At 41.7% G+C, this 23,206-nt stretch overlaps 1 protein-coding gene across 2 annotated transcripts in view; it reads left to right on the top strand.

The window, feature by feature from the left end:
• The window catches only part of srgap3 (SLIT-ROBO Rho GTPase activating protein 3), a 63,640-nt gene that overhangs the window by 6,870 nt on the left and 33,564 nt on the right, over positions 1 to 23,206 (top strand). For both annotated transcript variants that reach the window (XM_044023400.1, XM_044023401.1), the window contains exons 2-3: positions 8,399 to 8,594; positions 20,809 to 20,971. In XM_044023400.1, coding sequence (XP_043879335.1) covers positions 8,399 to 8,594; positions 20,809 to 20,971 — 359 coding nt within the window. The remainder of the gene's footprint in view (positions 1 to 8,398; positions 8,595 to 20,808; positions 20,972 to 23,206) is intronic.

Genomic DNA, 23,206 nt, shown 5'->3' with positions numbered 1-23,206 from the left:
CTGCTAAATTAACTTGATTACGTAACAGTGAAGCACACGTCCCACAGTAGACTTGAGATAATTGAACAGTGCTCCCTTTAGTGCGAATCCCTCTGATCCACCACTGATGGTCGAAACAGCTCTGACATGTATTCATCCTGCTTCTTATTCTGCTTCTTATTCTGCGTCTTATTCTATTCTATTAGTGCTAGTTTGTTTTTAGTATCTGCTCAGGTGAGGTTCCAAGAGCGCTGAGGCGTCACAGGAAGAGACGTCCGAACTGTAGATCAGTTAAAAAGACTTTTTCATTTTTTCATTTCCAACACTGAGCAAAGGAAATGTCTAAAATCTCATCATTTAACAGTCTGGTGTATTTTAGCGACAGCGCTGCTGAAAGCCAACAAACACGAGTGCCGAGCTGGGACCGGAGTGGAAGAGGGACAATAGAGACAAAGGGACATGGAGGTCAAATGAAAAAAAGACATTAAAATAATATTTATTATTATTTATCTACATATTTCACGTGATTTCAAAATAAAAGTGTTTGTTTTAATATGGAACGATACAAAATTGACAATATAAACATATTTATAATTCAAAATGAATCCAGTAATTAAAATAACTTAATAGTAAGTGAGAGGCTGCATGAAAATGAATGGCTGCGAGTTTGAGACCTTTGATTTAGAATGGGCTGTGGGAGGAAACCGGAGAACCCTGAAGAACACGCTGCAAGTAATGACTACTTTCAATATCTATCATTAAGCTGATTTAACTGTATCTTCAAACTGTTTGTTTGTTTGTTTGTTTTTTATATTAATAAATCCCAAACATATGAAGGCTGCTGTTTACTCTGTGCAGCTGTTGGGTTTGTTTGGTTGTGACTCAGCAGAAGGTCTCACTGTCAACATTTCTGTCCTCGGTTCATCTCCGTGATTAACACATCTTTGCCACTGTAGTCCACTGAATTATGGAAACATCCAGGGTATTGGTGCGTTGTAGCTTATGGATGTTGTTAGATGTTAGATGTTCAGAAGGAAATGTTACAATAAGCGTTTCATCCTTGATCAGCTGCTACTCAACATCTCTGTCTCTGTTCTGCGTACCTCTTCACTCACCACTGCCACCTCTCCACATCCACCAGACTCCACCTCTCCTCCAATAAGGGCACCGCCCATGTTGCCATGGAGACATGTCTGAGCCTGGTCATGCAGAGCTGCATCCTAGAAACGGCAAAAGATGGACAGCTCGAGTCTGAAGGGGCGTGTTCCTCAGCTGATGTGATGACGATACAGGCACCGGAGAGAGGAAATCACTGTTGGGAGAGTGATGAGGAAGTCTGGGAGTGATGGGAACCAGAGCAACTGCTGGATGTTGATATTATTGTCAGTGTGTTAAAGGTTTACTGCAGTTTTGGAGGCTTCACTACGCTATCATCAAGCTTCATATCAAAGGTTGTAACCTAAGGTGAACAGAAGTGAACAAGTCGGTGAAAGATGATATAAAACAAGCTTATTGTATCACTTTGTTTGACAGAAATTTCCTGTGAGACATCCGGTAATTAGGAGCGAGGATTAGGAGTGACACATGGACACGTGGACTGACAGCTGACGTCTTGCTGGAGGACACTGCCGTTCACCTCTGCTCACTCATTGATTGGTCTCGGCTCCTAATTCTTATCTCTGAGTACACATTCAGTCCGGGTTAATGAGAGACCAGACCAGACAGGCAGACAGGCAGACAGACAGGCAGACAGGCAGACAGACAGACAGAGAACAACCTGCACTGACATCAAGGAGGAACATGCCCTCGTGAATTCAGAATTGTATTAATAATAAGAGGATTAAAAAAAAAAGAATAGAGGAGTCGGGGGGATTAGTTCAGTGACTGGAACTTGTATCATCAAACCGTTGATTGGGCGGTGAGGGTGAACTATGGTCTGTGTAAGGGTCGCGTGTCTCTGTGTGAACGATAGAGGCCTCAAACTGCAGGGACTACGTTGTCTGAATGTGTGTCTATGGAAATAGATTTGTGTCAATATTTATGACCATAACACTTTTCATGAAGCAAACAACACTTTTTAAGAAGTAAATAAAATGTTGATTTAATCATTCAAAAATATTGGATTTTTTGTTTGAAAATACACTTGTTATTTGCACTCCCTGATTCATTCTCTGCACTCCTTTATTCTTTCTTTGCACTCCCTTATTCATTCTTTGCACTCCCAGATTCATTCTTTACGCTTCCTGATTCATTTTTTGCGCTGCCTTATACGTTCTTTGCGCTCCCTGATTCATTTTTTGTGCTCCGTTATTCATTCTTTGCACTCCTGATTCGTTTTTTGCACTCCCTTAATCATTCTTTCGCTCCCTTATTCGTTCTTTGCCCTCCCTTACTTGTTCTTTGCGCTCCCTGATTCATTTTTTGTGCTCCCTTATTAATTTTTTATGCTTCCTGATTCATTTTTTGTGCTCCCTTATTCATTCTTTACGCTTCCTGATTCATTTTTTGTGCTCTCTGATTCATTTTTGGTGCTCCCTTATTCATTCTTTGTGCTCTCTGATTCATTTTTGGTGCTCCCTTATTCATTCTTTATGCTTCCTGATTCATTTTTTGCGCCCTTATTCGTTCTTGCACTCCTGATTCTCCCTGATTCGTTATTTGCCCTGATTCATTTTGCCCCTGATTCGTTCTTAGTCCCTTTCTTTGCCCTCCCCCGTTCTTTCCCTCCCTTATTCGTTCTTTGCCCTCCCTGATTCGTTCTTTGCCCTCCCTTATTCGTTCTTTGCGATTCTGACCATGGGCTAACCCCTTAGGAAGCTCCCTGCTGTTGGCTACTGAGTTTTGGAGCGACAAGAATCGCAAACAAGGTGCAAGAAACAAATCAGGGGGCACAAAGTGTATTTTCAAACAATAAAATAGAATATTTTTGAATGATGAAATGGATATTTTATTTGCTTCTTAAATCTAATTCCATGTGTGTCTAGATGCTGCATCAACATCCAAAATCATAAAAATGGAATCCGTGCTGATTCACGGCTCACTGAAACCCTTAAATGCATAAATAAGCACGTGATTATCGACAGGAAAAGCCACACTCACCGCCGCGCTCCATTATTATATGTGGGCACCATATTTTAGCTTTACTGCCCTGCAGTGAAAAAGAGCAGAGTCTCTCCTGCTCCTCCTCTGGCAGCCGGCCGCCTTATTCAGCCAGGATTCTCCTGCCGTCGCGAGGATGCTCTGCAGAATTTCCCTCTCATTCAGTTCCCTGCACTCCCAATTTTCATTGCGTCAAGACATCACATGGTCCAATTAAACCACAACCTCGCAGGAAAATGCTGCACCAATGCATCAGCTGGTGTCCTGACATGACTCATATTTTAACCTTTAGAACACCATTACCATGTTTAAACATACACTATATACAGAGGCTATAAGAATGTGCTATATAAACACACCTGAGCAAGAAGTCCGCCAAATGTTTAAAATTGCATTGAATTTGTGAAATTTGGCTCGCTTTTATGAACAAAAAGACAAGAAAAATGGTCTAATCTTGTGACTTCTGCACAATTATTGCTACTTTATATCACTGCTAAAAATGCATCATGTAAATTATAAATACTATTTATTTTACATGTCATTTAAATATGCACAAAGCCAACAGGAAGTCACCCTGCCCAGCCAGAGGAAGTCTCAACTGCAGATGCTATCACTCACCTCGACCATAGACAGACTACTGTGCGTGCTCATATACTCCCCTCAAAAAACCACACGTGCATGACTGACAACTATCTCAAACGCGGCATCTGCGTGAGAAATGAAAGGTTTTTCATGCACACAGTATTAGTCATGTTTAGTGACACTCTAGCAGATGTTTATTGTTCATTAAACCCAAACTAAAATGATTTTCTTTCTGCACCAGATGCAGTCATTGTCAGACACGTCACACTCTATCTGCCAGACCAGTGCAGGAGTTTGACAGCGTGGGTCAAAGTTCATGGATCACCGACATCCTTCTATTGTTTTCTGAGGTTTTCCTGTTCTGTGAGGAGATAAATGTTCACTTTCTATGTTCCCTAAAAATATTCTATAGAGGAGCAGGTGTCCAGTTCAAGGATTGGGCCTCTGATAATGATGATGTATGGACGTGAGCAGGGCCGGCCCTGTGCTTTTTGGTGCACCCTTCGATATTTGGTGCCCCCCACAAAGTTTTTTTCCATGAAAAAGTGAAATATGTATAAGAATGTCAGACAGTCCTGCTGACCACAGTGAGACTAACACATTAATAAACCAGTTAGGACTGAAACTATTACTCAATTAATCAATTATTAATAAATTACTCAATTCATCGTCAACTTTTTTTGATCATCACTTTCAGTGTTTCATTTTCAGCTTCTTAAATGTGAATATTTCCTGGTTTCTGCTTCATGTCACAAAGAAATCAAACAAGGCATTTGAGATCATCATTTCCAGGTTTGACAAGCACTGATCAACATTTCTCAACATTTGCTGACATGTTTTTGTTAGTTGCAGCCCTAAAACAAGTCATAAAACACTATTTATTTATTTATTTATTTATTTATTTATTATGAGTAAGCAGTGAACTTTAGGATCAAAGTATGGACACATTGTCCAGATTATTAGCAGGAAAAAGAAAATTTACATGTGAAAATTTCTGTGTGAAAATTTACATGCAAAAATTTCTGTGTGAAAATTTACATGCGAAAATTTCCGTGTGTAAATTACGTGCAAATTTCTACATATGAAAATTTACAAAATTAGAAAATTTGAAAAAGTGTGTAAAATTGTGGGCGGGGGTAAAAACGGACTATTATGTCATCTGGTGTCGGGTTTAACGTACATTAACAAAACTCGGCACCCGCGTTTATTAGGTTGAGACGGTCAAAAAAGTCAATTTGACCTATGCTCTAAAGCCAACAGGAAGGCCGCCATCGTGGATTGAACATTTTTTTCTTTGTGATCATCCGTCGCCGTGAGGTCGTGAGAGTTTAGTGTCTGTGATTATTAGTTTCACTTGCTCTCTTATACGCAGCATGTTGTAAATGATGCAGTGAAACTGTCTGTAGGTTAAAGGTGGTTGTTTATCTCACTGCTCATGTTAAATTGCATTTGTGCTGCTCGTTCCCCACATGCTGTGCATGAATGTGTAGTATATCGTCTACATATGCACTCTGACATACTTTCACTTTAATGAACTGTATTTATGAACAGGCTGCATTCTGATGCATGTCACAAAGCTTTATCTGAGAAGTTTTGTTTCATTTTGTTTGGATAAATTCACTATAGCGTCAAGATTTCCTAGATTTCTTATACACCAGATTATTCTCTCTCTTTTCCCCAGAAAACTGTATTTATTGATGGTAATCTGCACGTGAAAGGATTTACAGACTGAAGCTCGAGTACATCATCAAGCTCCTGTCAGTAAATTTGAAACATTGGTTTCTAAGTGATTATCGCAGGGATTATAAACTCAAATGAAATTAGACTGAGCAAAACAAAGACGGGCTAAATAAACAAAATATTCCCAAATCCTAATCTTATATATCTGTGGTGACTGTCTTGAAGTTTCAAATGATAAAACGTTAACGTTTATCCGTGTAAGAATTCAGCTGCATTCGTGAAGATAACTTCTCCCTCCTCAACAAAAGCAGATGGTTTAATCTCTTCAGAGGCGACGCTCGGTAGTTGTGCAGCAGCTGATAACCGTGTGCTTCATCAAACGCCAACTTTAAAGGTTTAATTCGCCCTTTTCTCTTTAACCCTCTTATGACCGTCAAGATAATGAGGCTGCCTGGATTAATATTGATTTTATGGCTGTAGTCGCGTCAGAAAAACATGTTCAATGAGTGAGTGCTTCTGCCTCTTTCTGCTCCATTTTCCAAGATAACTTTCGATATCTGGCCGTTATTCAACCGTTTAGGAATCTAGTCTGTGATCGGACTACCGTAATGGCTACCTATTTCTCATCCGTCTGTCCGTCCGTCTGTCTGACTTCTACCGCTTTGTCCTCGACATGAAGGACACGCGGGGGTGCTGTGCCAATCTCAGCTGATGTGGGGCGAAAGGCGGTGGTCACACCCTGGACAGATCGCCAGTCCATAGTTTTTGAATTTTCTAGATACCGCAAACGGTCTAGGGAGTTACGGTAATGAGACGTACGCGTCGTACGCGGTTCATTAGAACACTTTGTAGTAGGTCGCCCAAACATATCTTAAATCATGTCACAGTGGAATCAAATCTCTGTTTGAAACGCTTCAAAAATACATTGAAAGTAGTAGGAGTAGTGAAATAGTGCAAGTTTCCCCTTTTCACTCCATGAATTAGTGACGTTAACTCGTTTAGAAAAAGACGGCTTTGTTTGTGAGACTGAGCGGTGAACATGACATCAAGAATACTGTACTAGAGCGGCGGAGCTGAAAGTGGGGCATCCATGTTTCAGAGAGACGTCGCATGATGCATGTTAAGTCGGTCAGGAGGTGAGAGGCGCCAAGAAAAATGGATATCAATATATATATGTAGATATAGAATGGTATGAAATGCTGAATGGTGATCAAACGGATCAGCTGATGGTCTCAACATTCAGACTTCTCTCTGTCTGTTCCAGCTGTGCTATAAACAATGCCCTTTTAGTAGGAGGGCCGTATACTTGTACTGTACTTTGTTTTGTTGATTTTCACAACAATAAACAGTCTTTTACTGTAGCACACACACACACATACAGAGGGGTCCCTGGCTTTGAATAAACCACAGCAAATCAAAGAGCTGGGAATACTTAGGGAATCATTCTCCAATTGCTCATGGTTTCTCAGAGGGAAGAGCACACACACACACACACCACGTTTGCTGTGTGTGTGTGTGTGTGTGTGTGACCTATTTTTCCACACTCGCCTGTCAGAAGCAGAGCTGTGTAGCTGAGAGTTCATATTTTGTGTTAAAAGGACATCTTTTGATTGGAATGCTGCCGTGCTGCGTCTCCTCGTCAAAAACAGAGAACATACGCGATGTCTGTCGCTGAGCTCCCGGTTCAGAGCGTCTGCTAATAACTGTGCTTTAAGCCCTCGCTGCTTTGAGGCAGAGGGAGGCCCCTGGATAAAGGGGAGGGCTGGGACAATGGTTAACCACAGAGTGAAGCATTGGGTTCCAGGCCGAGGCCGGCGGCACGACATCACAGCGAGAGAAAAGGTCTACCCTGCCCAGCATCGCCGCTTCCCCCCCGGTATACTGTGTATCCTCGAGGAGGAGGATACGAGGTCTTTGGGTGACCACATTACACCCATGTGTGTGTGTGTGTGTCACTGCTGTGGTTTCACCAGTCAGTCAGCAGTTCAACAGCACTGCTCGGTCACTGCAGCGGCTCAGATATACGGATTGTTTTCGGCGTTTAAATTGCTTTACATTTTGGAAGTTTAGATGCTTTCGAGTGCATTTCTGTGTCAAACCAGAACACACAAACTGCAGCCAAATAATATTCATAATTCTTTGTACATCATAAATGTGTTGTAGTTACGTTATTTGAAGGCATTTCTCAACATTACAAGAAAAAGTTGAAGCCATTAAAGCACACAGATCAAACTGCAGCCGGTTCTGTTCTCATCTTATGTTCTTGTCATTAGATTTAGCTGCAGAGAAGCTGTTTAAGTGACAGGAGAGCGTCTCGGTTTATGAGAAACATATTCGTTTCTAATTCAGGAAGCTGGTTTTTTTTTCCGGAGGTTTCTTTCATTTTGGAGAAACGACACCAACTGACGGTGTTTACTGCGACTCCTTCGATCAGGATTTTGTTCTGCAGAGTCGGGCCTTTCGCTCTCTTTTCCTGTGTGCAGGCATCGTTGCTGCTGATGACAGCACTACAAAGAGGAATCAGGTTTCTTCCATGGCTTCCCACTGGCACGAAGGAGCTGCAGTCAGTCTGCCCGGCAGTGTCAGGTTCCTCTGAAGGGGAAATGCTGCTCCTTGTGCTTGCTGTAAGAAAAGGGGGAGTGCATTAGCTTCTCACAGAGGAGACACTTATGAGAGGTCATAAACAAAGGGTCATCGTGTCGGTTTGGCTCGGAGCCTCAGTGGTTGTTCCTGCTCTCAGATTCTTTTCATTGCTGTTGGGAAACCTGCAAACGATTCTGGGATTTCCTATTTCCAGTTTTTAAATATCATCTGAAATCTGAAACACACACACAAACAAATGCAGTTTTGCAGTGTTACACACAGATGCCCAGAAATATATCATTCTATCTCCATATTGTAAAGTGTACGTTACAATAACGCAGCGTGTTTGTTGCTCTGTTTTAATGACATGTAATGTAATGTTTTCCCATCAGGGCGTGTTGTGTGATGCTGTTATGACGGCAATGAAAACAGCTGACTGATGTAAATTCTGTCTTGACGTTTTTGATCTGAACAGAGATCCGTAACCAGCTGGTGGAGCAGTTCAAATGCCTGGAGCAGCAGTCGGAGTCTCGTATCCAGCTGCTGCAGGACCTGCAGGAGTTCTTTCGCCGCAAAGCCGAGATCGAGCTGGAGTACTCTCGCAGCTTAGAGAAACTCGCCGAGAGGTTCTCCTCCAAGATCCGCAGCTCGAGGGAACATCAGCAGTTCAAGTGAGTGAATGCTCAAGTGTCATTTCGACAATTGTGCGTTATTGTCGCATTTTGATATTTTTTATGTTATGTCATATCAACTGCATGTTGATAGCTAAAACTATTGCTGTCTGTCTGTTTGCTATCTTAAAGTTAGCTAAAACTATCTGCTAAAGTTAGTTAGCTAAAACTATTGCTGTCTGTCTGTCTATCTTAAAGTTAGCTAAAACTATTGCTGTCTGTCTGTTCTGCTATCTTAAAGTTAGCTAAAACTATTGCTGTCTGTCTGTGCTTGAAAGTTAGCTAAAACTATTGCTCTCTGTCTGCTTGCTGAAAGTTAGCTAAAACTATGCTGTCTGTCTGTCTGCTATCTTAAAAAGTTAGCTAAAACTATTGCTGTCTGTCTGTCTGCTATCTTAAAGTTAGCTAAAACTATTGCTGTCTGTCTGTCTGCTAAGTCTGTTAGTTAGCTAAAACTATTGCTGTCTGTCTGTCTGCTATCTTAAAGTTAGCTAACTATTGCTGTCTGTCTGTCTGCTATCTTAAAGTTAGCTAAAACTATTGCTGTCTGTCTGTCTGCTTGCTGAAAGTTAGCTAAAACTATTGCTCTCTGTCTGTCTGCTTGCTGAAAGTTAGCTAAAACTATTGCTGTCTGTCTGTCTGCTATCTGTTAGCTAAAGCTTGCTGTTAGCTAAAACTATTGCTGTCTGTCTGCTATCTTAAAGTTAGCTAAAACTATGCTGTCTCTGTCTGCTATCTTAAAAACTATTTGTCTGCTATCTTAAAGTTAGATAAAACTATTCCTGTCTGTCTGTCTGTCTGTCTGCTAGCTTAAAGTTAGCTTAAACAATTGCTGTCTGTCTGTCTGTCTTGCTAGTTAGCTTGCGAGCAACCAGTCTGTGCCACAAATGAGGCTCTTGTGCTTCTGTACCTAAAGGGAATATCTATTATTACAGTCAAGTCAAAGACTTTAATGATGCCTCCAAAGGTCAGATGTTATCATGTGATGATAAGGACACAGCTCATTAAAGAAGTTAAAGACACCACAATTCAGCGACAGCTATTGCGATGTTGTAATTTAGCACCGAATGTGATGGAAGTGAAGCTCCGAGTGAAGCTCTATGCTTCATTATGTTTTAAATTTCACTCATTATGTGGCAGAATGTGCAGCGTCGGGGCAGAAAACTGGGAACGGGGTCAATGTGGATGTCAATGTTAAATTAAACTCTGTGTAATTTGTCTAAGATGGCGGTGTATTCACATAAACAGAACAGGCCACCATATAATTGGTACTGTGTGTGTGTTTACATTTTTTTGGCCTAACCCTTTAACACGTAAGCCTCAAAATGTCCGTCTTTGCTTATTTTAACCATAAAAAGGCCAGAAAATGTGCTGTGAGTAAGTGCTTTTGCCCATTTTTCCCGAATAACTTTCAATAACTAGCAATCATTTACAATTTACTGCATGTTAAAATAGTGTATTGTACAGTTTAAAACTGACCCTGTAGTTTTACATGAAGACTAGATTTTGCGTGTTAAATTAGAAATTTGAACAGTATGAAACATATTTAAAATAACATTTGTTTGAGTTTTTGTCTCAATGTGCAAAAACAGGCCAAAAAATGGAAAACGCTCTCATCTCTTGTGACAAAGTCCCTGATTCGCCGGCTTCCTGCACCAGCGCGAGTGAAATTAAACATAATAACCACACGTCAGCTTTGACTTGCAACTTGTCAGCTTTCAAAAACTGCTGGATTTATTCCGATAGCACAAACCGTCACGTAATTGCTTGTGCAAACGTGTCGTCTGCGATACGCTTGGTGTTAAAGGGTTCATACATTTTCACAGTTGGAAAAATTCAATAACGAATACAGATTATTGTAAATAAAAAAGGTTACATTTACTGACAGAAAGAGCCTGTGGAGGCAAAACACAAAGACGACGGGGACATTTAGATTTCTTTGCATGAGGTCTTCACCCATTTATATTTGCAGCCCTGGGAGGAAATATTAAAAACCTACAGCGGTGAAGGATAAGAGGGATCGTCGGTGTACAAATGAACACTGACACATTGGTACATGACTCAGGTGGGGCATGGAATTGAGCTCAGCACGAACACCCACCCAGCTGTGATCTGTCAGCACATGTCTGGTATGAATCGACACCACTGTTCACTATGTCGTAGTCAAACGTTTCAAACATTTTTTCCAATTTCAAGTCATATTTTTTTGAGGCAGGACGAGCAGTGCGCGTCTCTCACTTTCTGCTGATCGGCTGAAAACTCAACCAGAAGACACTCTCCACAATCTGCATTCATAGAAATCCCTGTATATTTGGGAGGAAATGTAAAGACCCAGATACAGTACATACACTAACTAAAAAAGGGCACATACTGGGGTTATTGGCCATGTGATCCACCCAGCACAATGACTCCCTGATCCTTAATCATGGTAGTTTTAGGGTCCGTTCACAGCAGCTCCTTCTTCATCGAACCCTCGTTCGTATTGCCTGGAAAGTCTGGTTCGTTTGGGGAGGTGTGAACGCACAACTAAAGCTCTTGATCAAAGAAACTCTGGTCTCGTAGCTCTCGGTTCGCTTCAAGTGGACTACAGCGCAGGGCATTGTGGGTAAAAACAAACAAAACATACGCGCTTGTACAGTAGAACGACAGCCGGGAGAAATGGCTCGTGGTCAGACGTGGAGAGAGAGAACGAGGTCAAAGCTCTGGAAGATGTTTTGCTTTTAACATTTGTCCTGCGTTAACCAACAGATGATTGTTTATCGTTTGTCTCGTCTTCTGCTTCAGTAACTCTTCATGCAGCGCCGCCTCAGGCGAGGAGGGGAATAGGTTATTGATAGATCCGGTTCACGAAAGGTTGAGCGTTACCGAGTCGCCAGTCGTACCCAGTCTGGCGGAATATTAGTGATTTTGTTAGACGTGTCTGTCACAGTTATTCAGACTTTTTGTTCATTTGTTAACACAAAAATCACTGTTTGCAATGTGTGTGTGTGTGTGTGTGTGTGTGTGTGTGTGTGTGTGTGTCCAGGTATTACTAATGTTGTGGGGACCTAAACCTGTTTACACAGTCACATTATGGGGACTTGTCTTCCTTGTGGGGACAAAAAGCAAGTCCCCATAACATAAATTACTACATTTTAAGGTGAAGGTATGTTTTAAGGTTAGGCTGAGATTGATTAGGATTAGGGTTAGGGTTAGGATTAGGATTAGGCCAGTAGTAATTGTGGTTATGGTTAGAGTAAGTCTCCAGGAAATGAATGTAAGTCAATGCAATGTCCCCTCATGTCATGAATGTCGAACGTGTGTGTGTGTGTGTGTGTGTGTGTGTGTGTGTGTGTGTGTGTGTGTGTGTGTGTGTGTGTGTGAGAGAGAAGAGGGTGACAATTAGACTGCATAAATGAACCCAGCTGTATCAGTGGAGGCTTTCTTCTCTTCACTGTGGATAATAGAAGACGTACTCGTGGTTCTGCTGTGACTCAGTGGATTAACCTTTGTACTGTACAGCTGATCTAATCCTCGCTGTGAGAGGCAGGTGCTGGAAAAAGCAGCTGTACATCAGACACATGTTCTAATAATATTACACTTAACGCTGCCAAGGTCACGGCACACTGAGCAACCGAGACAACATCTCTCAATACACACACACACACACACACACACAGGCCGTGGTCATGCCTGGTGCTAACAGGCTGATCACAACACTAACTAGGTGTGAACACAAACACGTGTGCTATGTTTTCCTGCACAAACAGTATACGCCACCAAATCAGCAGGTCTGTGAGGTCCAGCCCACATTAATGTTGTGCTGTGTCTACAGCTGCAGCTTCTTAATTGATTAATCTGTGGATTATTTTCTCGATGAATCCTTTTGGAATATTAGAAAACCTTGAAAAAATGTTGAGCAGTGTTCGTGAAACCTGGAAAAGTCTTGTCCTCAAACGTCTTGTTTTGTCCACAAACCAAAGTGATTCACGTTTAATGATTTCTTTGTTATCTAGAGCAAAGAAATGAAGAAATGATTCACATTTAAGAAGCTGAAACAATCAGAAATCTTGTTTTAATCATGAAAAAAAAAACGATTATCGATTATCAAAATATTTGTGTATATAAAATGTGTATAGATACATATATATACATATATATGTGTATATATATATATATACACATTTTATGTATATGTATATGTAAAAGAGCAACCCACAGGGTACGTTCACGTGGAGGACTGATGCACGAGTACACTGACACTCCACACACTGTCCTTCATCTCTGTTATCGCTCCGATTCCCGGTGAAGTTCAAACAGCAGTGAGATCTCAGATTAATTTAATCTGTTAACTCCTGTAACAAAGGCTTCTTTTGTGCAGATGTCACTCAGTCATAATTGGCTGCCGCTCTAATTGCTGAAACGTTCACAAACGGGTGATTGTGTCTGAACATGAGGTGAGGTCCTGTCACAGCACGTGTGGTCGTGACAATTAGCCTGCCATTCTCACTTACTACTTCTGTGCTATTTTGCTGTTACCATGACAACCGCACAGTGAAGATCGTCACAGGTGGACTTGCTCCTATTCTTAATCAAAGATTTGTTAAACTGTACATTTCTAAGCATGTAAAGTGGTCCCGTTTAACAATCGCTCCAATCCAAACGCTCTTTAAAGCAGGGGGGCGTCAAACATACGGCCCACGGGCCAGAACCGGCCCACCAGACCTTTTTTTTGTACCTCTTTCATTACACGTAAAACTAATAGAAAACATTGGAGTTCCTGTTGTTTACAGGTTATTCTTTCACTCGTCCGGCCCCCTTGAGATCAGACTGCTTTTGATTGACACCCCTGCTTTAAACGGATGTACAAGTTAGAATATGGTATAATTAAAACGGACATAAGCATCCCGGTGCCGTAGTCTCTACTCCCCGTGTGAACAGGCCACATCAAATCTTTTGTAATCAGCTGCCAGAGTGACACGCCCCTTTTACTCTGTCCAATTAAAAACCCCTTTAATTGGCATCGTTGTGGTGGTGCCTGTGGCTGCCTCGCTGTGCTCAGGCGTAAACACAAAACTGTCACTGATACTTCTACCTTTTTGTGGGACATCGTGTGTGTGTGTGTGTGTGTGTGTGTGTGTGTGTGTATCACAGGCTACAGTGTGCTGAACCCTCTCGGTGCAGATTCATTAGCCGAGCCGAATGCCATCGTGATTTACAGCTACTGCAGCTACACGGCTTCACCGCAGCGAACCCACCAAGGATGATTCTGCTGTATTTCCACTTTGCTTAATTTGCCACAGTGAAACAAATGCTTTCCTTTACTTAACTGTACTTTACTTTACTTTACTTTACTTTACTTTCCTGACAGAGTGAATGAGGTTCTTCTTTCTGCTACTTTACTTTACTTTACTTTACTTGCCATGCCAGGATAGCGCACCGCGTCCTTTCAATTACACATTCACACTTCCTAAGACACGACAGCTAACTTGTTTTTAATTATGCGTCGGCAGCGAGATTCATTTATCATGTAGCACATTAAAATAGCTCCCGTCTGTCACACACACACAGACGGCTCATGCAATATTGATATATAGAGAGTAACCTGTCTGTGAGAGATAAGGCAGGACTTGTAGTAGTGTCCAAATATTTCTCTGTGTGTAACTGAGCGATTGAGGAGGAGGAGGAGGAGGAGGAGGAGGAGACATTTTCTTGTTCACAGAGCCACATCTTTTTCTCTTCTTTTTTTTTGCATAATATTGTGTGATTTTCATTTGATGAAGTCGCAGCTGCTCGTTTCTAAAGGACGTCTCTGTTCGCTCAGCCGCGCGTTTGTCCATTTCCTGTTTTGAATATGGAAGAAACGCCGCCGTCACAATGCATTTATCATGATTCTAATGACGAGCACCAAACTGACACCCTGTCGCACATCGACCGTTCACAGTGGCACGGAATGAACCATTCCGAGGATTCATTTTGACCCACCTTCTCTATAAGTTCAATGAGTGAATACATTATTTGGGAGACGGGGGGAGGGGCAATTATGAGCTCGGGCTCAGACATTTACACACTGAATAAAAAGAAAAAAGGAAAAGAAACACAGTCAGTGATGAAGAAGAGGAAGAGACGGGATCTTGTTTGATAAAGGAGCTTAAACTCGAGCGCTTCAGGAAAGGTTTTATGAATTCTGATTATATCAGATATGAGGAAGCTCCTGTTTGTGTGATTGGTTTGATGTGGAGCTGCCAGAAAACCATCCATCCATCCATCTTCTACCGCTTTATCCTCCACAAGAGGGTCGCGGGGGAAGCTGTGCCAATCTCAGCTGACATAGGGTGATGGCGGATCACATCCTGGACAGATCGAACATTTGTGTCCAACGTCCAAAAACAGGCCAGACAAATGGAAACTATGTAAAAGGACAAAATAGTGAAGAAGTCACAAAATTAGTTTTTCTTTTTCTTTGTTCATAAAAACGAGCTGAGTGAACTTTGAACTGTGACGTATTTCACAAATTTCACTCAAGTTCTGCTCAAGTTGTGCTGGAAAAGAAAGATAAAAACAACTCTATATCACATTCTGTATTTACTGTATGTTTAAACATAGTAATGGAAAAAGCAGCCACAACGCTCTGTGTTCTAAGGGTTTATGGACTCATCTGCTGGTTCCAGGTCTCCTTCAGTAGGACATGCTGTTGTTTTTGTAAATTGTTTTCCCATTTAGAGGGAAATAGATGTTAAAGTACGGCACATGTGCGCGGAACCGACAGCGATACACTAAAATGGCACTGATTCACTAAATCGTGAATCTCCAGGCTTCAAAATGGGAGGCTCATATTCTTATGGACGGGTGACATCACGACTCGTTGCCACCTGGTTACTATTTGGTTAAATGGCTTTTATCCCCTCTGGTGCTGTTTTGCTGCTGCTGCTGCTGCTGCTGCTGCTGCTGCTGCTGCTCCTCCTCCCCGTCGTCGTCTGCAGGGGAAAAAGGTTACATGGTCTCTCTCTCTGTCTTAAGTCTTGCATCTTTTTCCCAAATTGACAAACATCCATCATGTACACAATCACTGGATGAGCTGGTTTGCAGTTTGAGTGTCAGACTAACGTCTCCTCTTCGGTGATGCAGTCGTTTTTGCTCTGAGCTGCTCTGGCTGCTGCGTCTGTGCAGCTGTTCACTATCAAATGTTGGCAGTGTGAACCTCACACTCACACACACACACACACACACACACACACACACTCACACAAAAGGGAAAACGGCAAAATGATATGTAAATCACCAATGGAACATATTGAAGCCGCGCTTGAAAAGGGGGTCAAGGCGAAATTTGAATGGCAAAGCGGGTGACATGTGCTCATGGTGCTTCTTGTCTTTTGAAACTGTTTGGCTCCTTCTCCTCCTTCTTCTCCTTCTCCTCCTTCTCCTCGGCTCTTTCATTGATAAGCAGGCGAGCAGTGTGTGTGTGTGTGTGTGTGTGTGTGTGTGTGTGTGTAGGGGATTAGAGGCTTCTCAGAGCAGAGTCCTGGTTTGCACACTTCCCTTTGGAAACCCTGGCTGCTGCTGCTGCTGCTGCTGCTGCTGCTGCTGCTGCTGCTGCTGCTGCTGCTGCTGCTGCTGCTGCTGCTGCTGCTGCTGCTGCTGCTGCTGCTGCTGCTGCTGCTGCTGCTGTTGCTGCTGCTGCTGCTGCTGCTGCGATATTTGTGTTTTGTATAATGCTTATTTTGATTGTTGAGGGTGTGGAGACAGTTTGTTCTCAATTTATCCTCCAATCAGAGGATCTGGTATTCTCCAGTCATGCATGGAATCTTTTGGTTTTCCATTCTTCATGTTATAGATAGATAGATAGATAGATAGATAGGAGTATGCAGAAGTATAAACTTATATATGTACCTATTCCCCCCATTCCTATTACATGCATCTCAATTCATACACTACTTCATCCCAAATATACCAAATATTTATAGCATTTTTTACAAAGTTCTTAGTTCGTCACCGCCGTCCTGGATTAAACTGCCGTTCTTCGTCCTTGTGTTGATTTAAAATATGTATTTTATTTTGATTTAGGTTTTTAATCTGCTTTAATTCATCATTAGTTATCCATAATTTAACCCCCTGAGATTGAAGCACACATACTTTTTGAAAGTTGTCCTGACACACTGCATTTTTAATTTTAGATTCTTTCCCGCTCGTCTCTCTGAAAACAGCGTCTTCATTTTATTTGGAAGTCACTTATTTCCTGCTCTGAATATTATTATTTGTGCTTGTATTTTTAAGAAGAGTTCATTTGTGTTTGTCTCTGTGTTATTTATGACACGAACTCAAATATGGTGAAAGTAATGAACAATATCACGTATACAGTTCTTTCTGATTGAGATTATTGAGCATTTAGTACGTTTCTGTGTCACAGAGCAGAAGAGTCTTGAACCAGTGGATACAGATTCAGATCCTGCTTTGCTGGATGAGGCAGATGTAATAGATGCCAGAGAAAGCTGCACTCACTCCCTCCTCCTCCTCCTCCTCCTCCTCCTCCTCTTCCTCCTCGCCCCTCCAGAGACTCTGAGAGCTCATCGTTTGCCTCCTGCATGTTAATGATATCCTGTGTATAAATACAGGGGGCACAGAGCCATACAAAACTCAAGCCCTTTTCTTTGAAGCCCTCTGGATTAATTGACCCGCAGACCCCTCCGTGTGATATTCAGCTGTTTTTACAGGAAATCAGTAAAGAGAAGTGGTTTCTCTCTCTTTTTTTAAAGAAACGCCACAGATGGAGAAATGAGTTTTGTTGCCTCAGTGTCAGAGCTGCGACAGATAATCTCTGCTGCCATAAAGCAAGTTGAGGAGCTACACTTGGTTTTTATGTTCACGGTTTTTTAAAGTGGAAATGAAATGCTTTCAGACGACCCTTTTCTTTTTTTACATTTGCTGTAAGCTGTGTTATATTATTATTAAGGATCTACGGATACCGATATTGATTTATGACACATCTGTGAAGCCGGTAACGACACATTTGTGTCGAGTCATAATAATTCTCCAACCGTGTAACAAATATTGTTAAGCAAACAGTCTGTTCATAGTGAACCTCACGATATATATTGGATTTTTTTGTATTGTATTGTATTTTACATTTTTATCTGTCGGATATCTGATCCAGTGATTTTGACCCATCCCGAGTTATCATGATATTCACCTGAACACGTTCTGTCCCGTCAAAACTGTTTAGTAATTGTGTTTGAATTCTCCCGTCGCACTCTCTAAAACATGCAAATGCACTGAACACTGTCTGCTGTGTGTGACACTATCATTTTATAGGTTTTTTTAAGATAAAGCTTTTTCTTTTTCTTCGTCCTAAATTGTTAATACACTATTTTAACATGCAGTAAATTGTTTATAATTGCCAGATATTGAAAGTTATTCTGGAAAAATGGGCCTCCCTTTAACACCTAAGCCTCAAAATGTCCGTTGCTTATTTTAACTATAAAAAGGGCCCGAAAATAACCAGAATAACTGTAAAATATCTGGCAGTTGTTTACAATTTACTGCGTATGTATTGAGTGTATTAAGAATTTAAGATGAAGAAAAACAAACAGTTAAAAAAACACTGTAGCTGTACACGAACACCAGATTTTGCGTGTTAAATTTGAAATTTGAAATCACGTTTGTTTGAGTTTTTGTCTCAAAGTCCAAATGGAAACTATGTACAACTCTCTGCTCTCTGGTGACAAAGACGCTGATTCGCCGGCTTCGTGCAACAGCGCGAGTGAAATTACCGTAATAACCACACACTGACTTGGACGTGCAACGACTCCACTTTCAGAAACCGTCAGATTTTTTCCGATGGCACAAACCGTCGCGTAAATACGTTCACGCAAACGTGTGCCGTCTACGATACGCTCGGTGTTAAAGGGTTACGGTTATTCTGACACATATCCCAATAACTTTATTGATCTCTTCTCCTGTAAAGGTTTTCACCTCAGCATCACAGTGGCTTTGACATGTGTGTGTGTGTGTGTGTGTGTGTGTGTTCCATATAAAACACAGTCAGTGTGGCACAGGAAGTCAATAACCTTCCTCGTGCTTTTACTCGAGCGAAACACGTCGTTAACATGAAAGGACAAGTGACTTAAGCTGAAGGATTATTATCTGCATATTAGGAAGCGCAGGTCCTTTTAGAGCTGAGGATTACAGTGAGCAGCGTCTGGGTGACAAGGTGATGATTAAAAGGTGAGAGCGTTAGAGCTCAGGGACATTTCAGGCATCAGCAGAGAGTAGAAGTACTTTTTACTTCTTCTTTCTCTCCCCTGAAATCTCTCGACCACAAACAGCAATTATACAGCAAAGAGCTGTGTGGCAGGCAGATAGGTCAGTCAAGCAGAACTGGTACAAAGTGAAGGATGGTGAGACAGTGGAAATGGGCCGTCCCTGAGGGCGTGAAGGAGAAATGTGTTCTACATCCAATCCTCCGTTGTTCGTGAAAATCTCCCCCGCGTTATTTAACAGATCTGTCAGACACGGCAAATATAATCTCCCAGCATAAACATTTGTTTTTACGACATTAACATAGGCAGGAAATGTTCTTCCACGTTATAACAATGGTGAAAATAAGCAGATATTATGACAGTAATATTATGTTATTTCTCAAGTAATATCCTGGTGATGAGATGGTTACTATCTGCCTTATTCCTGGAGAAATGATTATCGGTGAAACCTCCGGAGCAGAAGCAGTAAACTCGACGACGTAACTAAATGCCAGGCTCAGTGATATTGGACATCAAGACGCATGCTTGGCTTTTTATCCGCCTTTTAAACAAATAAATAAATGAATAAATAAGTAAAGACACTTATTATTACTCATTATATTTAACGCTAATCCCGATGATATCTTGTCCTAATCAGAACTGGTGTTCATTTATTTATACTTAGTTACTTTTCCATCCGTCCATCTTCTACTGCTTTATCACCAGGTAGGGTCACCAGGTGCCAATGGGGGCATCTGGTGACCCTACAGTATGGTCAGTCTAGAGTGTCTAATCCCCTAATCCCCATATTGCATGTTTTTGGGCTGTGGGAGGAAACTGGAGAACTCTTTTTCCTGCATTTTATGCAATAACTCAAACAAGTAAGTCAAATATGTAGTAAAGTAAAGTAATGAACAATATAATGTGTATATAGCACTTTCTGACTGAAAATATGCCCTGTTTTCTCCAGGACAATGAAATGAATGGACAATGAAATTAGCTCCAAATAAATTGAATTGTCTGTTAGAAGAAGAAGAAAGAGTCCATCTCAGGACACCAGTTTCATTTTGAAGACGCATAGTTCCAGTAATAAATGATGGGATGGTGCTCGTATCCCGTCGGCCTGATTGAAGTGTGTTTGGTGCAGCGTTAAGTGAAGGAATAATGGAGACGGCACTCTGCAGTAACATGAGATCAACGTCATTAGATGTGATTAACGTTATGGAGGCTTCTCTGATCTTCATGTCGTCTTTCTGCTCCACAGTTAAACTCCTCCTCTGCTCTGATTCCCCTCCCTCTCTCTTTGTTTCTGGCTTCGGTTGATTGATTAATGCTCAGATAACATCCAGACGTGCGTACGGCCTTGACGAGATCGTGTGTGTGTGTGTGTGTGTCTATTTGCCTCGGTCTTTATATTTGAAAGCCCCTCAGGCTGAGACGGTTTAAACTGATTATGCATCAACGAGAGCCCTTGTGTTCCCCAGCGTTATACACTTAACCCACTGACTCCTCACTTAAGTGTTGCAGCGTTAGAGTGTGGTGGAGCATAGAAAGGAAACGTGTGGCGTGTGTGAGCAGTTAGATGTGGAAGAAGACTGTGTTCACTTTGGTAGAAGTCAAAGTCTTAAAGTACCTGACATTTACTGTACTTAAGTATCAAAAGTAACTTTCTGATATAAAATGTACTTAAGTCGTAAAAGTATGTAAACAAAGTGAGCAGTTACAATTTGGAATAGTTTTCTTAACAGTAAAAGCTTAATAACTCTAGACTGTGTTCACACTATGTTTCAATTCAACTTGGAGACGAAATCTGCGGTTTAACTCCACGAGCTCGCGAGCTCGCGAGCTCGCGGTTTGAAACAGCTGAGTAAAAGTACACCTTTTATTTAGGAAACGTGGTAAAAGTCAAGTACAGATATGTGAAGTTTCTACTTTGTTACATCACAACACGAGATTCTTTAACAGATCATGTCTTCCTTGTTTTGTTTGTTTGACAGGAAAGACCAGCACCTGCTGTCCTCAGTAAACTGCTGGTACCTGGTGCTGAACCAGACGAGGCGTGACAGCCGTGACCACGCCACGCTCAGTGACATCTACACCAACAATGTCATCCTCCGTCTGGCCCAGATCAGCGAGGACGTCATCCGCCTGTTTAAGAAGGTCAGTCAAACGTCTCTGTCTCTGTCTCTGTTCACTACTTCTGTCTCGTAAACAAAATCTCTGGGATATCTTACGCTTCAACTCGTGCTCTCATTAGCATCCATCCCTCCATTTTCTGCCGCTCTGTCCTCCACATGAGGGTCGCTGTATGGTCGGGGTGTCAACGGTGCCCACTTTGATTACAAGTGGGCCGGACCAGTAAAATAATAGCATAATAAAAAGATTTTAGAATTAATGAGGTATGTTTTTACAAAGCAAATTATGAACAAACCTCAAATTTCTTGAGAAAAACAAGTTCAATTTCAACAATAATATGCACAAGTTTACCGTTTGCCAGTCTTAAGTACCTTTAAAGGGAGAATTGAGTCATTCCTGACTCTGCTAGTCTATATGTGTCCTTGAGCGAGACACTTAACCCCATGTTGCAGCGTGTGAATGTGTGAATGGGTGAAAACTGTAACAGAGTAAGTTAGGAAACGTAGTGGAGTAAAAGTTGCCAGAAAAACAAATAACAAAGTAAAGTAGAGTCAAAGAATTAGTTTTATGAAGTAACATAGTGTGTTGTTACCGTAGTGAGTAGGAACACAAATGTTAAGGAGTTACTTTGTCGAGATAACCAGTGGTTGGTGCAAAAACCCAGCTCACCACAGATGAAGACACAAATAAAGACAGTAGCTGCTGATTCATGTTCTCGTTGCGTCGCTACTTCCTCTCTATTGTTATTATTGCAGTAATATTTGCTTGTTGCAAAGTCGGGGAAGTGTTTATTCTGTCCTCACATACTGTACATGTTTTCCCACTGCAGTGAACAGTAGAGGCTGGAGGGATGTTCCAGTCACGAGCTCTGTTTCTGTTACATTCATTCACATTTACTGTACTTTATGTTACAATTGTCTGTGTTTATACTCACAAAAAGGGCTCGATGGAAACCATAAATCTGTCTATTTGCAAGGTAAACCTTTTATTTTTACTTTATTTAACAGTTGCAGCTGCAGCATCTTTGTCTTCAGTCTGGCCTCAGAAATGTCATACCATGAGCTTTGTGTCATTCATTTATTTCAATTATTCTACCGCTTCTCGTGGGGAGTTGGATCCAATCCTAGCGAACGTAGGGTCGAAATAACACACACGTGTGAGAACATGTAAACTCCACACAGAAAGACCCTTGATTGAACCGGGATCTCAAGCAGTGACCTTCATGCTGTGAGGCAACATTGCTATCCACCGCTACGCCATGTGCTCAGCTCTGTATCAGTTAGGGCTATCGATTAACGATTATGAGTCTATTTTTATAATCAATTCATCAGTTTTCTCAGATTCTTCAGCTTCTTAGATGTGATATTTTCTGCTTTCTTTGCTCCATATGACAAAGAAATCATTCAAACTGAATCATTTTGATTTTGTGGACCAAACAAGACATTTGAGAACATCATCAGTTCCAGGTTTGATCCACATTTGTCAACCTTTTGTGACGTTTTACAGACTAAACAAGGACTAGATTAACCGAGAAAACAGATGAATTGACTGTGGAAATAATGGTTAGTTGCAGCTCCAGTGTCAGTATGAGATGTGGACTCCCAAGTGAAGTGTGTAGATGAGATGGTTTGGCTCACTGTCAGCAGACATGACTGAGGTCTTTCTCCAAACACCTTACACACCTGACTGCAGGTGAGCTCCACTCGAGCTACAGTTTTTAGCTAGTGTTGGAGATCCTGGAAAAACAGTTCGAGTACATTTTGAATTCAAAAGTCCACGCCCCTTTCTTCAGACATCCCTGGGAAGCCACGCCTCCAGAGCACAGGAACGCGCGACCAACACGGATTCACGAGCTCAAGCGTTCACAAACTACCGGTCCAGTAGAACCAGAGCCACCATGTCATGTCTTCGCAGCCCTTTGTGGGCGTTCAGTTGTCGCCAGCGTTCAAACGCAGCACCGATGTTCACTCTGGTCTTGGATCGCTCTGCATCAGCCTGATTCTCCGCAGTAGCTTTTCCCAAAGACACCTGTTGTTGGCTCCTTTTCTGCCATAACGTTGGATTGGCTGAGCATGTGCGACTAGTGGCAGTTTGATGGATGCATCACCATCCAGTGACTTCATTATGATTGGATGGTGTTTTTACCGGCCTGTAAAAACAGTTTTTCAATTGTGCGACAATGCGTTCACTAATGAATTGGTTACTATCGGGTTATCGAGGGTTTGAAGGAATGCTCCAGATTTTGAGAGTCTGCAGGCG

This window comes from Solea senegalensis, linkage group LG4 (assembly GCF_019176455.1).
Source record: "Solea senegalensis isolate Sse05_10M linkage group LG4, IFAPA_SoseM_1, whole genome shotgun sequence".
NCBI classification, from domain to species: domain Eukaryota; kingdom Metazoa; phylum Chordata; class Actinopteri; order Pleuronectiformes; family Soleidae; genus Solea; species Solea senegalensis.
The sequence above is the reverse complement of the archived record's forward strand: the minus strand, read 5'-3'. Positions and strand labels throughout refer to the sequence as shown.